Genomic DNA, 16,375 nt, shown 5'->3' on the forward strand with positions numbered 1-16,375 from the left:
ACCACAGGGGTCTCCTGCAGACCGCGGGTTGTCATGCTAATTCATTGGCGCCCCGTGATCATGTGGGTCTTATGACGGATGCACTTCCAGCGGGGCTATGTTGAGTGCCGCTACTGTAAAGACACTTGGCACTCGTATTGATGTATTGAACAGGAAAATATATATTTATTGTAGAAAAATCCAGAGAAAAATAAAAAGACGTTCGGTCAAAACAAGACCTTCATCAGTTTTCTGAAAGTGGTAAAACTGTATGTTGCAGCATCAGGTGAGAGTCTGCGCTTTAAGTCTGTGCATTGCATACCGCAAACTCTCACCTGATGCTGCAACATACAGTTTTACCACTTTCAGAAAACTGATGAAGATCTTGTTTTCACCGAAACGTCTCTTCATTTTTCTCTGGATTTTTCTACAATAAATATATATTTTCCTGTTCAATACATCAATACGAGTGCCAAGTGTCTTTACAGTGTAACCGACGGTTTTGGATCCTACTTGTGCACCTTTGTCTCGAGAAGTGCCGTGTCTATCATCAAATGTTAAATGTTGTTGTCGTAGTTTTATTGCAATTCCAACCGCAGGTGCTAAGGGCACATGTCAGCTGTTGAAATCAGCTGTCATGTGATTCTGGAAACGTGGGCTCAGCGTTGGAGCCCACATCAAATAGGGGGAGGCAGACTATAACATACCTATACATCATAGGTCGTTAATGGGTTAACCCCTTAATGACAGCCAATACGTCTTTTAACCGACCTGGGATATAAGAGACTAGCATCCCCATACAGGTGACAATCCGGCTGCTGTCGGCTGTACACTATAGCTGACAACTTGCTGCATTAGCCAGGATCAGTGTTTGCAGCGTCCAAATCTGTTTAACCCCTTAGATGCTGCTGTCAATAGTGACTACATCATTATAAATAGTTAACAGAGTGTGGGGGCTTCCTCTTTATCCCCATCGGTACCCTGAGATCATCATTGTATGGTCCTGATGTTTGCCATGGCAATTCATGACCAAATAGCGGCCTTAGAGTCTAACGGCTGTTGTAACCTGTTCAGAAGTTAGAGGCATTTAGGTGGTAAAAATACACTTTTCATTTCTGTCATGCCACTTTGCATTAATTCCTGAAAAGCACCTGAAGGGTTAATAAACTACCTGACTGCAGTTTTCAATATGTCAGGGGGTGCTGTTTTTAAAATGGTATCACTTTTGGGTGTTTACCAATGTATAGGACCACTAAAAGCACTTTAAACATGGATAGGTCCCTAAAAAAAATAAATTTTGTAAATTTCCTTGAAAAAATGAAAAATTACTGCTACATTTTTAAACCTCCTAAAATGCTAACAAAATAAAATAACATTTTACAAATGGTGCTGATATAAAGCAGACATGTGGGAAATGTTATTTATTAATGTTTTGCTGTGGTATGGCCATCTGGATTAAAGGGATAATCATTCAAAGTTTGAAAATTGCTAATTTTTTAACATTTTTCTCCAATTACTGATATTTTTTATAAATAAACACAAAACATATCGACCAAAATTTACCATTATCATATAGTATAATGTGTCACGAAAAAACAATCTCAAAATCACTGGGATTTGTTTAAGTATTCCAGAGTTATTACCACATAAAGTGACACTGGTCAGATTTCAAAAACTTGGCTCCGTCACTAAAGTATCAAGCAACGTCTACACCATCCACCTGAAGGCGTTTGCCCGACATTGTGCTATAAGCCAGATGTCCAACATGATGTATATTTCTTTGACTTCACGCCACCGCTCTCAAAGGCTATGATGCTGAAGAGCAAAACAGCAATGGAGGCTGAAATGGAGGTCTGTCTTCTTCAGTGTTGAGTCTTGCTTTTATCTTGTACGCAATGATAGCCGTAGATTGGTTGGTGGTTTGAAGACCACATGGGCAACGCCACAAAGAGGCCTTCAGGAAGGAAACATGAAAGTGTCCCAGGAACCTTATTTCAACATGACAGTGCCAAGATCCATGTTGCTTGTGCTACTGAGCAGTATTTGTGATCTAAACGTGCTACCATGATCTGCATTGTCTCCAAATTGTCTCCTATTGTGTACATCTGGGATCTAATTTGTCGGCAATTGCACAGGAAGATTCCAGCAGTGCATTTTGATTGTTTGCTGTTTTGAACTGGTGGTTTAGGAGCAACATGGGACGAGCTCTGAAGGAGGTGGTACCTGTACTGACCGCAGTCCCTAAGCTCAACACAACACTATAAGTAGCCATGGGATGCTCCTGTCTCCCTAGGCACCTCGTCACAGCCTGAGAACTAACTACCCCTAAAGATAGAAACAGGAAAACTATCTTGCCTCAGAGAAAATCCCCAAAGGATAGATAGCCCCCCACAAGTAATGACTGTGAGTGGAGAGGGAAAAGACATACACAGAATGAAACCAGGATGTAGCACAGGAGGCCAGTCTAGCTAGATAGATAGGACAGGATGGAATACTGTGCGGTCAGTATTAAAAACTACAAAAATCCACACAGAGTTTACAATAATCTCCACACCTGACTAAAGGTGTGGAGGGTAAATCTGCTTCCCAGAGCTACCAGCTTAACTGAATTAATCCATACTGACAAGCTGGACAAAACATAGAATGCACAGAACGAATAAGTCCACAACATGTGGACAGAAAAGAGCAAAGCAAGGACTTATCTTTGCTGAACTGGTCAGGATATCAGGGAAATCCAAGCAAAGATGTGAATCCAACCAGGAACCATTGACAAGTGGCACTGGCTGAAGGGAAGAGCCAGGCATAAATAGCCGAGCAGAAAGACAATCAGTGGAAGCAGCTGCAGACTGCTAAATCCAAGGAGCAGCCATTCCACTTAAAACCACCGGAGGGAGCCCAAGAGCAGAACTCACAAAAGTGCCACTTACAACCACCGGAGGGAGCCCAAGAGCGGAATTCACAACAGTTTGCATACCCAATTGCATTCAGTGTGGCAGAACGTTCCTCAGATAACCTAATTGCAAGCATGCAAGTGCGTGTATTTCTGCGTATGGCACTCATACTCAATACTGAATAAATTGAGATGTTTTAAAAAAATAATTCAATTTTTTCATAATTTGCATATCATTAACATGTCTATCTATCCTGTGATTTCCATAATTCAATGTCAGTTTGCTTATCGGTATTGCAGTTTTATTGTTGAGAAGTGTAGAAATCAATGAATCATCTCCAGCCTGTTATTTCTTACATTCCAAATTGCAGTTGTAAATTACATTTCTGAACATTGTTAGCAGATAGGATATATTCTAGTTGCATATTTCATTTATGAGGTGTATGCATATACACATAAATACACAGTAGTGCTTGAAAGTTTGTGAAACCTTTAGACTTTTCCATATTTCTGCATACATTTTACTTCCATCTGCATGAGATGTTCACACAAGTTCAAAAAGTATGTAAAGAAAACCTCATAAATCAAGTTAGTCAAAATTATTACATTTTGCTATTTTTTAATGAGGAAAATGATCCAACATGAGATGTCTGTGAGTGTCAAACGTCTCTGAACCTTGAAGATTAGCAGAAAATTTGAAGGTAAAATTAGAGTTTGGCATTTTCAATCAATGGGATGGCAATCATGTGTTAGTGGTTGACCTGTTTTACTTAAATTCAGGGATCTATCAAAGTCTAATGATCACAACACATGTTGGTAGAACCAACAGAGAAAGAAAACCCAAAGTAATAGGTCAATATAGGATGTAGTGAAAAATTATGTAAACCTTAGTTGATGATTGATTTTTTCTGGTCTATGATATTTTGGTGTTACCATATTATCTTTGATTTTTTTATGTGTATTCTATTATACAACCTGCAGTGCTTCTTTTTTATCATACTGTTTAAAATTTATTCACACCATTGTTTTATCTGGATGTGCGCTTCTTCTCATTTCATTGTTTGATTAATAAAGTTTACATAATTTTTTACTACATCCTATATTGACCGATTTCTTCAGTTTTCACTCTCTGTTGGTTGTAATATATTGCCGATTATTCTTTTCTGTATCATAGCCCTAGGAGATATATCCACATCCAAAGTATATCTACACTATTAAGACATCTGGATATCATTATATATACATGTATACACAGTGTATAAAGATCTGCATATGCATACTGTGTATATATATATATATATCATGGCCTCAACAAAAGAGAATTCTGAGGACCTGAGGAGAAGAGTTGATGGTGTTCATTAGGATGGAAAAGATTACAAAACCATCTCTAAAGAGTTTGTACTCTACCAAGGTATGATCAGATATATTGTGTACAAATAGAGGAAATTCAAGACCATTATTACCCTCCAAAGGGGGGTCTGACCAGCAAAGATCACTCCAACAGGAAGGCATTTCATAGACTATGAGGTTACCGAGGTACTCAAGGTTATCTCTAAGCAATTAAAGGCCTCTCTCACACGAGCTTATATTATTGTTTATGGTTCCACCATTAGGAGGACATTGATCCACAATGGTGCACGTGCCAAGACTCCAAGGAGAAATCCACTTCTTTCCAAAAAGAATATTTATGTAATCTGCAGTTTGCTAAAGATCACCGGGAACCTGAATATCGGAACAATGCTTCTTTGATGAATGAGACTAAAATAGAACTTTTTCATTTAAATGAGAAATGTTATAGTTGGAGAAAGAAAAACACTGTATTATGATAAAAAGCCTCATACCATCTGTTGCGGTACAGTAAATAGTATGATGGTTTGATGCTGCCTTGCTGCACCTTGGTAAGGACAGCTTGCCATCAGGACATCTGTCCATGAGCTGAATCTCAAGAGACCGTGGGTGACGCATCAAGACATCGATCTAAAGAACACAATTGGTTCTGCAAAAGAATGGTTAAAGAAGAATAAAGTAAAAGTTTTGAAATAGCCAGGTCAAAGTCCTGACCCTAATCCTATAGAAATGTTGTAGAAGGATCTGAGGTGAGCAGCTCATAGGAGAAAATCCACATAAGGGTTAAAAATGTTTTGTAGAGATGAATGGCCTAAAATTTCTAAACGCTGATGTGCAGGACTAATCAACAATTACCAGAAACATTTAGATGCAGTAACTGTTGCACAAGAAGGTCACACCAAATGCTGGAAGCAAAAGTTCACATAAATTTGATGCACACAGACATGTTATATTGCGTCGTTTTCCTAATTTAAATAATGACAAAGTCTACTATTTTTGTTTGATTTGTTTCTCTTTACCTACTTTTAGGACGTATGTGGAAATCCGATGTAGTTTTAGGTTAAATATAAGCAAAAATATGCTTTCACAATCTTTCAAGCACCACTGTATACGAGATGTATCCATATTTTGCAAATTGGATTTAAGTGTCATAAAGATGTAATTTTTTTGTTTTTCAATTAAATTCATGGATGGTATCGTGTCTCAGGGCTCGTTGTATCACTGAAATTAATCTCAAACACTTGTGATAATTAGTTTGTCAGGTGAGTGCAATTTAAAGAAAACTACTGAAGAAAGATATTCCACATTATTAGGTATGATCATCATACTATGAAAAGATTTGTGGTTTATATAAAGTATAGACGAGTTTGTGCAGATAAAGGCATAAGGTTCGTGCAGATAAAGGCTTAACGACAAAGGTTTCTGTCATACAAATTCATCGCATTAAGAGAGCAGAAGCTAGAAGACCATTATAAAGAAGAAAACAGTTATTAGAAGCTGCTGGTGCATTTGTATATAAGCCTACTATTTGCCCACTCTTAAACATTGCTCACAAGCAGAAACAGTTGCACTGGGCCCAGACATACTTGAAGACTAATTTTAAAACAGTCTTGTGTACTCATATGTGCTATGCAACCCTGGATGGAGTAGTGGATGGTTGGTGGATGGCCACCATGTCCCAGCAAGGGTACAATGTCAGCAATGAGGTAGTAGAATCATGGATTGGGCCGTAGTCATGGGTTGAGCGCTGGTAGGCACCTTTAGGATCCGTGAAGGTGTGAAAATAAAGGCATAGTATATAGAGTTTCTGGATGACTACTTTCTTCAAAAACAAGAACTGTGACATCTGTAGCAAAACCATATTCATGCATGACAATGTAACATCTCATGCTGCAAGGAATACCTCCAAGTCATTGGCTGTTTTGGGCTTAAAAGGAGGGAAACTCATGGTGTGGCCACCATCCTACCCTGACTTCAATCCTATTGAGAACCGTTGGACTATCCTTCAAGCAAAAGATCTGAGTGTGGGAGGCAGATCACATGAAAACTGCAGCTCTGGGAGGCTATTCTGACATTCCGCAAAGAAATCCAAGCAGAATCAAAAAACAACAAGTTCAGTGCATGCAAGAAATGTAAAGGTGTATCAAAGAAGTTGTCCTATGTTACATGTAGCTAGGCCTGTTCAGATATTTTTGATGGAAAAAATATTTGATTTCAGCAAATTTACCTTTTAATGCTGCAAATTCAAGAATTCACTATTTTCAGTTCCTTTCAACTTAGAAAATGTTTGGAAATTCTGTTATGCATAATAATTTGGAACAGAGCATTCTGAGTATTTTAGTTTTGAAAAAAATACTTTTATCATTGGGAGGTTTGTCCAATAAAATGTGATTTATCATCTAACGGTTGATGATTTGAATATTATACTGACTCACTTCCATCTACCATTTAGGAGAATCAGAGAAAAATTTGCACAATAATTTGGAACACGATGTGTGTAAACTTATCCTGACATGTGATAACTGACATGGCTCCTCATGGTTTCAAATGTAAAATCTCAAGGTCTGTTTTGTAATGGAAGGAACATTAAAGGGATTCTCTATCATATTTTTTTTACTTAAATGCATATATTTGGGGATTAAAACTGTTTTGCCGTTTGGTCTAAAAAGATAAGAGATAAAATAGTTGCAACATTTCCTACTTTACCATCAGAACAAGTACACGAAGGATTCTCCGATCATTCTGCAGCCACCAAAAAACAGTGAAGCATAGAAGCTGTAGCTGGAAAATGGTGCAACATGGTTAATGAATCCCAATGACAAAAATAATTTTTAATAAAAAATACATACATTCAAGTAAGAAAAACAAATAAATCATCCCCAAGGGTGGACAACTCCTTTAAGGAATTTTCTTATGCTCTGCTATTTCAACACAATTAGTATATTTTTATAGGACACTTTTCATGCAAACAATTTTTATCCTTCAGTAATTTCACACTGTTATTCAATCTAGAAGACTTTAACATTGTCTTATTTTTTTCTAGCACCTGCGACTCACATTGACAGAAAGAGGTCAGTGCCGGGTCCAACACCTCCGTTTCCTGTCTGTAATCGAAATGCTTCACTACTTCCGTTTGCACCCAATACCACTAGAGTGTGGAGCTGCCGGAGACGTGAAGTTGTCTAGTTATATAGTGTCAGCAGTTCATTCACAAGGTAAAAGTGCGCTCCTCTCTGTAATTAATGTGAGATTGTTAACTCATCAACACAATGTGTACAGAACACAAGGCTCATATGACTGTCCACACTCAGTAAAATGGTTTCATTGTTTCCATATGCTTCCACCAGCTACATGTGTAGCTTTTTGGCAGAGGAACAGAGAGAGAGTGACTTTATATACGTCATGAAGGTGGAGAATGAGGTCTATGTGCGGTCCTGTGTTATTTACAAATGCTTCCAAAACGGATTCGTTTTGTTACCCTGCTGCAGGGAACAGTAGACATTTAATTCCTGGCTCCATGGAAAAAAAGGTTTAATTCGATTACTTCATTTTTGCATTGCGTCTGTTATTTTTATGGGACTTGTTAGAGAACACCGTCAATACCCAATAAACTCAATAGTTCCTCACAATAGCAGATTTCCTCCAAGCTGCAAAAGCCTCCTACATTGGGCTCATAGGCAACAAAACTAGACCATGGAAAAGGTAAAACAGCACCTTGGCTAATGAATCATGTTTTCTTTAACATCCTATGGATGGCTGGGTGCATGTATATCGTCTACTTGGGTAAGAAATGGCACCAGGATGGAAAAAGAACGCTTGCAGTGTGATGCCCTGGGCAATATTTTGCATTAAAAACATGGGATTTCACTTTGACATGTGTCACCTACCTAATTATTATTATTAACCAAGTGAATCCTTCATAGCAACAATATGCTTTAGAAGTGGCAGTGGCTTATTTTCGCTGGATAACAAGTTCTGACAAAATGCAAAAAATGTTCATAAATGATTTGAGGAACCTAAGAAGGAGTTCAAGGTGTTGAGTTGTCCTATCTAGTTGTTCAAGTGCTATCCATGGAGGCCCCACCTCACAGTTAACATTATATAATCTAAAGTGTGGTGTCAAATATCATAGGGGAATTTCAGAGGCCTTGTGGAATCTACCACGACATTTAGTGGTATGTCTGATCAGCTTAGATTCATAAAGCTTCTGTGTCTCTCTTGCTAGTCTTTATGTAAGTCTTGCAGTAGTTTAAAGTTAATCTGTCACCACATTTGACCTATCTTAACTAATATGGGCATACACGTTATAGACTGCTGAAAAAAAGTCCTACCTGTATGCCTCATATCTTATGCCTTGTTGTTGAGAAATCATCTGTTATCACATTATATAAATGACCTCTTCCAGGCCACTAGGGAGGATGCTGCCTGATAGATAACTCTGCCTCCAGAGCTTATTTTACATGAAGGAGGAGTTACCAGTGAGATGTGTAATGGCCGCTCTCTACTCTCCTGATCTCACTGCAGAGCTGTGTGCGAATATACCTGACACATCTGCAGGTCCCGCTCAGCTTCTTTCCATCTCACAGGTATGCAGGGCTTTAATACAGCAGAGATCAGAGAGGAGCAAAAAATGTGTTCGAAAGAATCCAATTTTCATTTCTCCTGTGCTGCTTTAGTTACATGTCTCAAACTGGTAATGTCCCATTTTATTTAAATTAATCGATGGAGGCAAAATCTCATGCAGATCAGTATGCGGCCCATATAATAAAAACTTCACTTTTTTTAAAATAAGACATCAGATTGCAGATATCAAAGTATCATTTTATTCAGCTTCCTATGACTTGCATGTCCATATACATGGCTCAGGAGGGCTGATCCTGCTGAAAGATTCCCTATAAATATATTCATGAACCATAGTTGCCAACTGTGAAGGAACCGCATCTCGCCATCTTCACTATTATGTCTGAAGGATCACATGGTACACTCTCCTCACTTGCACCAACGTGACGTTCGACACCCCATGGGGACATGTAATGTAAGTGTGGCACAGTTTTGCCCAGACACCACCTGTCCACATGGTCCCATGAAGGCACGGGGAATGAGAGAATGTGGGCCATGCAGTCACTGACGTGGCACTACATTTGCTTACAATCAAGACAGCACCTGTAAAATAAATGCTCGTTCCATTAGAAACCAGCCTTGGTAGCGTGGAAAGTTAAGCCGAGATCACGATTCGAGATAAAAGAGAAACCCAAGGTTAAATCATACACGCTATTCAAAAAACTAAAGGGAACACTAAAATGCCACATCCCCTAGGATCCACTGAATGAAATATTCCAGTTGCAAATCTTTATTTATTAGACAGTGTAATGCATTGAGGACAATAAAAGATAAAAATGATCAATGTAAATAAAAATTAATATTCCATGGAGGTTTGGATTTGGAATGATACTCAAAATCAAAGTGGAAAATCAATTTACAGGCTGATCCAACTTCAGTAGAAATGCATCAAGACAAGGAAATGATGCTCAGTAGTGTGTGTGGCCCCCACATATCTGTATGACCTTCCTATAACGCTTGGGCATGGTTCTGATGAGGCAGTGGATGTTCTTCTAAGGGATCTCCTCCCATACCTGAATTAAAGCATCAGACAACTCCTGGACAGTCTTTGGAGCAAGGTGGCGTTAGTGGATGGAACTAGACATGATGTCCCAGATGTGCTCGACTGGATTCAGGTCTGGGGAACGAGCAGGCCAGTCAATAGCATCAATGCCTTCATCATGTAGGAACTGCTGACACACTTCAGCCACATGAGGCCTAGCAGTGTTATGCATCAGAAGGAACCCAGGGCCCAAGTCACCTGCTTATGGTCTCACAATGGGTCTGAGGATCCTATCCCAGTACCTAATGTCAGTCCCGGGTACCTCTGGCTAGCACATGGAGGGATGTGTCGCCCTCCAAAGTATTTCTTTCCCACACCATTACTGACCCACTACCAAAACGGTCATGCTGGAGGATGTTGCAGAAAGCAAAAGTTCTCCACTGCATCTCCAGGCTCTGACATATGCTGAGTGTGAAACTGCTCTCAACTGTGAATAGCAAAGGATGCCAATGTGGAATCTGCCAGTCTTGGTGTTTTCTGGCAAATGCCAATCGCCCTGCACGGCATTAGGCTGTAAGCACAACACCCACTTGTGGATCTCGGGTCCTCATACCACCCTCATTTAGTCTGTTTCTGACAGTTTGAGCAGACACTTGGTTGTTAGTGGCCTGCTGGAGGTCATATTGCACTGCTCCTTCTGTTCCTTTTGCACAAAGGAGGAGTTAGCGGTCCTGCTGCTGGGTTGTTGTTCTCCTAGAGCCCCCTCCACTGGTGTACTGACCGGTCTCCTGGTGTCTTGCTCTGGACACTGTGCTGACAAACACATCTACCCTTCTTGCCACAGCTCGCATTGATGTACCATCCTTGATGAACTGCACTTCCTGAGCAATTTCTGCCTCATGCTACTGGACCTCTAGGGGTGAAAGCAATGATAAAATGCAAAAGTTACGAAAACAGCCAAAAATGATGAAAACAGAGAAATGGTCTGAGGTCACCACCTGCATAACCACTCCTTTATAGAGGGTGTCTTGTTAGTTGCCTATCATTTCTACCTGTTGTCTGTTCCATTTCCACAACAGTAGGATAGATTGATTCACAATTAGCGTTGCTTCATAATAAGACAGGTTGAATTCACAGACGTTTGATTGACTTGGAGTTAAATTGTGTTGTTTAAGTGTGACCTTTATTTTTTTGAGCATTGTAACATAACATAGTAACATAGTAACATAGTAAGGCCGAAAAAAGACATTTGTCCATCCAGTTCAGCCTATATTCCATCATAATAAATACCCAGATCTACGTCCTTCTACAGAACCTAATAATTGTATGATACAATATTGTTCTGCTCCAGGAAGACATCCAGGCCTCTCTTGAACCCCTCGACTGAGTTCGCCATCACCACCTCCTCAGGCAAGCAATTCCAGATTCTCACTGCCCTAACAGTAAAGAATCCTCTTCTATGTTGGTGGAAAAACCTTCTCTCCTCCAGACGCAAAGAATGCCCCCTTGTGCCCGTCACCTTCCTTGGTATAAACAGATCCTCAGCTCAATTGTATTTAATTGCCTTAAGGGCAATTTAATTGCCTTAAGGGCACACTAGACAAGACACAATATACACAATGGTTATACATATACAATGATCAGATATGCAAATACAATAGTAGTAGAACAAAGCATGCAGAATATGAGTAAACTACCAGTCAGATGAAAGGCCTGGCTTGCGGGGGGAGGGGCTGCCACATGGGAGGCTGGTGGTCCTCTCTATTCCTTGACTTCTCCCCACACAATGTGTCATTGTGACCTCCCCAGAGAAAAAGTAATAGGCCATGCTTTACATGAGCATTTAACCCCTTTGGGTCCCCTCCCCTTGCCTCTGGCAGCTAAAAACTCCAAATCCTAAGATGGGTCATAACTCCTTAATGGACGACCCTAGGGAGACGGTTTTGGCATCATCGGATCCAGCCGGGATCCTGCTATGCATTGAGACCAAATAAAGCTTTTCTACCTGGCTTCTACTAGCCATTCTTCGTAACTCTCCACCCTGGCATGCTAGAACGGATCAAGACCCTTGAAGGAGTTTGGCCTGTTTCCAAGATCTCGGAAATGTAACCCGTGTGTGGCTAGGACATACGATAAGTCCATATTCTCCTTATGAAATCCTTGCTGTCTGAAACAAATCAGTTACACTGCATGGACTCCATATAGCAAGCAATCCTTTTGTTCTGAGCTTAGCTGGCTCAAGGTGTGAGATCTGTCTCGCACAGCCGTTTGAGGCTTGACCACCTGTTGAAATAGGTGATCTGTTATGTGTACACGTTCAGGTTTTTTCGCAGTAAAAACACTATAAAAACTCACTAAAAATGCATATATTATATGCATCCTATCATTTAGAATGCATTCTGCATGTTTTGTGCACATGATGCGTTTTTTCCCGCGAAAAAACGCACCGCAGTAAAAAAAAAGCAGCATGTTCATTAATTTTGCGGATTTTCTGCGTTTTTCCCGCTATTCTATGCATTTGGGCAAAAACGCACTAAAAACGCATGAAAAACGCAAAAAAAAACGCATGCGGATTTCTGGCAGAAATGTGCGTTTTTTGTCAGGAAAATTTCTGCAAGAAATCCTGACGTGTGCACATACCCTTACAGCTGCACAAAGGAAGGGAGTTTTGTAATCCCATGCCAAATAGGATACAAATGATTAACATGACATTATATCTCCAATATTCTTCACACCTATATTTCCTGGGGCACTTAAGAAACAACCCTCAAACTCTTTATCTGCCCTCTTCTAGAAATACAAACCCTATACCTTCCAGCTCATATGTCCCAGAACAGTTAACAACTAAGAAAAGTTACAAAATGCTCAGGATGAACAGAACTATAAGTGCTACTCAAATTATTGTTTGTGAGAAATCTCAGCCTATAGCTTTAATCCATTAATGCTTTTTATAAAATCTGTTTAGCAGAGCATTTTCTGAAAAGAGTTAAACTAAATATACATATCCTGTATATTTGTTTAAAATAGCCCAGGCTGAATGTGACTGATTGCCAATTACTTAGGTGAGATATTTATAGAAATATGCAGATTTAATATTAACCCCTTTCTGACATTAGACGTACCATCCCGTCGAGGTGGGGTGGGCCCGTATGACCACCGACAGGATAGTACGTCATATGCGATCGGCCGCGCTCACGGACCGCCCCCGGCACATTAACCCCCGGCACACTGCGATCAAACATGGTCGCAGTGTTCCGGCAGTATAGGCAAGCATCGCTCAGGGAGGGGGCTCCCTGCGTGCTTCCCTGAGATCCCCGGAGCGTTGCTGCGAGGGTCTCTTACCTCCTCTCTGCAGCAGGCCCGGATCCAAAATGGCCGCGGGGCTGCATCCGGGTCCTGCAGGGAGGTGGCTTCACAGCCGGGAAGCCTCCAGGAGTGCATGTCAGATCGCTGATCTGACACAGTGCACAGCAAAGTGTCAGATCAGCGATCTTACACTGTAACATGATGCCCCCCCGGGCAATGTTATAGTGTAAAAAAAAAAAAAAAAATTCTAAAAAAAATATATATATTGTTCCTATAAATACATTTCTTTATCTAAACAAAAAAACACATATTTAGTATCACCACGTCCGTAACAACCTGACCTATAAAACTGTCCCACTAGTTAACCCCTTCAGTGCACACCGTAAAAAAAAAAGAGGCAAAAAACCCTTTATCATACTGCCAAACAAAAAGTGGAATAACACACGATCAAAAAGATCGATATAAATAACCATGGTACCGCTGAAAACGTCATCATGTCCCACAGAAAACGAGCCGCCACACAGCGTCATCAAAGAAAAAATAAAAAAGTTATAGTCCTCAGAATAAAGCAATGCACATAAAAAAATGATTTACCGTATTTTTTGCTTTGTAAGACGCTCCGGATTATAAGACGCACCCCAAATTTTGAGGAGAAAAATAGGAAAAAACTTTTTTTAATAAATTGGTGGGGCGTCTTATAATCCATGCGTCTTATTACTTACCAGGGGTTGTGGCTGTGGTGGATCAGGGTCCCAGGGTCGTTGCTGGAGGCAGGAGTGGAGCATTGCTGCAGGCTGGGATGAGGGGGTCTGCAGTGGGGTCATGTGCTGCAGGGGGCTCCTGTGCTGCAGGGGGGCTCCTGTGCTGCAGGCTGGGATGAGGGGTCTGCAGGGGGGCTCCTGTGCTGCAAGCTGGGATGAGGGGTCTGCAGGGGGCTCATGTGCTGCAGGGCTGTCTCCGGTGCTGCGGGGGGCTCTGGCAACATTTTGTGACATTTTGTGAAAGGCCAGAGCCCCCAGCAGTTCGTCCATGCGTTCCTGTATGACTGACTCAGGGAAAATGGCCGCCGGAATCTCGAGAGATGAGATCTCAGCGCTGAAATCTCATCTCCCGAGATACCGGCGGCCATTTTCCCGGAATTAGTCATACTGGAACGCCAGGACGAACTGCCGGAGGGCTCTGGCCTTTCACAAAATGTCGCCAGAGCCCCCCGCAGCACCGGAGCCTCCAGCATCACCCGGGGCAGCAGCGGACAACTCCAGCAGCGGCGGCGGACGACAGCGGCGGCGGACACCCCCTCATCCCAGCCTGTAATGGTAAGCGGTATATCCGCTTTGTTAGACGCACCCACATTTCCCCCCCAAATTTGGGGGAAATAAAGTGCGTCTTACAAAGCGGAAAATACGGTAAATGAGGTATTACTGTAATCGTATTGACCCGAAGAATAAAACTGCTTTATCCATTTTACCAAACGCGGAACGGTATAAACGCCTTCCCCAAAAGAAATTCATGATTAGCTGGTTTTTGGTCATTCTGCCTCACAAAAATAAAAACGTCAACTCGTCCCGCAAAAAACAAGACCTCACATGACTTTGTGGACCCAAATATAGAAAAATTATAGCTCTCAAAATGTGGTAACGCAAAAAATATTTTTTGTAATAAAAAGCGTCTTTTAGTATGTGACAGCTGCCAATCATAAAAATCCACTAAAAAACCCGCTATAAAAGTAAATCAAACCCCCCTTCATCACCCCCTTAGTTAGGGAAAAATTAAAAAAATTTAAAAAATGTATTTATTTCCGTTTTCCCATTGGGGCTAGGGTTGGGGCTAGGGTTAAGGCTACAGTTAGGGTTGGGGCTAAAGTTAGGGTTAGGGTTTGGATTATGGATTACATTTACGGTTGGGAATAGGGTTGGGATTAGGGCTAGGGGTGTGTCAGGGTTAGGGGTGTGGTTAGGGTTACCATTGGGATTAGGGTTAGGGGTGTGTTTGGATTAGGGTTTCAGCTATAATTGGGGGGTTTCCACTGTTTAGGCACATCAGGGGCTCTCCAAACGCGATATGACGTCCGATCTCAATTCCAGCCAATTCTGCGTTGAGAAAGTAAAACAGTGCTCCTTCCCTTCCGAGCTCTCCCGTGCGCCCAAACAGGGGTTTACCCCAACATATTGGGGTATCAGCGTACTCAGGACACATTGGACAATAACTTTTGGGTCCAATTTCTCCTGTTACCCTTGGGAAAATAAAAAACTGGGGGCTAAAAAATAATTATTGTGGAAAAAAAAGATTTTTCATTTTCACGGCTCTGCGTTATAAACTGTAGTGAAACACTTGGGGTTTCTAAGTTCTCACAACACATCTAGATAAGTTCCTTGGGGGGGTCTAGTTTCCAATATGGGGTTATTTGTGGCGGGTTTCTACTGTTTAGGTACATTAGGGGCTCTGCAAACGCAATGTGACGCCTGCAGACCAATCCATCTAAGTCTGCATTCCAAATGACGCTCCTTCCCTTCCGAGCTCTCCCATGCGCCCAAACAGGGGTTTACCCCAACATATGGGGCACCAGCGTACTCAGGACACATTGGACAACAACTTTTGGGGTCCAATTTCTCCTGTTACCCTTGGGAAAATACAAAACTGGGAGCTAAAAAATAATTTTTGTGGAAAAAAAAAAGATTTTTCATTTTCACAGCTCTGCATTATAAACTGTAGTGAAACACTTGGGGGTTCAAAGCTCTCACAACACATCTAGATGAGTTCCTTAGGGGGTCTACTTTCCAAAATGGTGTCACTTGTGGGGGGTTTCAATGTTTAGGCACATCAGTGGCTCTCCAAACGCAACATGGCATCCCATCTCAATTCCAGTCAATTTTGCATTGAAAAGTCAAACGGCGCTCCTTCCCTTCCGAGCTCTCCCATGCGCCCAAACAGTGGTTTACCCCCACATATGGGGTATCAGCGTACTCAGGACAAATTGCACAACAACTTTTGGGGTCCAATTTCTTCTCTTACTCTTGGGAAAATAAAAAATTTGGGGCGAAAAGATAATTTTTGTGAAAAAATATGATTTTTTATTTTTACGGCTCTGCATTATAAACTTCTGTGAATAACTTAATGGGTCAAAGTGCTCACCACACATCTAGATAAGTTCCTTAGGGGGTCTACTTTCCAAAATGGTGTCATTTGTGGGGAGTTTAAATGTTTAGGCACATCAGGGGCTCTCCAAACGCAACATGGCGTCCCATCTCAAT

The 16,375-nt window shown here is 41.1% G+C and overlaps 1 protein-coding gene across 2 annotated transcripts in view; it reads left to right on the top strand.

The window, feature by feature from the left end:
* Positions 1-16,375, top strand: part of SH2B3 (SH2B adaptor protein 3) — a 247,833-nt gene that overhangs the window by 222,039 nt on the left and 9,419 nt on the right. For both annotated transcript variants that reach the window (XM_069754906.1, XM_069754900.1), the window contains exon 8: positions 7,260-7,431. In XM_069754906.1, coding sequence (XP_069611007.1) covers positions 7,260-7,431 — 172 coding nt within the window. The remainder of the gene's footprint in view (positions 1-7,259; positions 7,432-16,375) is intronic.

This window comes from Ranitomeya imitator, chromosome 1, assembly GCF_032444005.1.
Source record: "Ranitomeya imitator isolate aRanImi1 chromosome 1, aRanImi1.pri, whole genome shotgun sequence".
Lineage (NCBI taxonomy): Eukaryota > Metazoa > Chordata > Amphibia > Anura > Dendrobatidae > Ranitomeya > Ranitomeya imitator.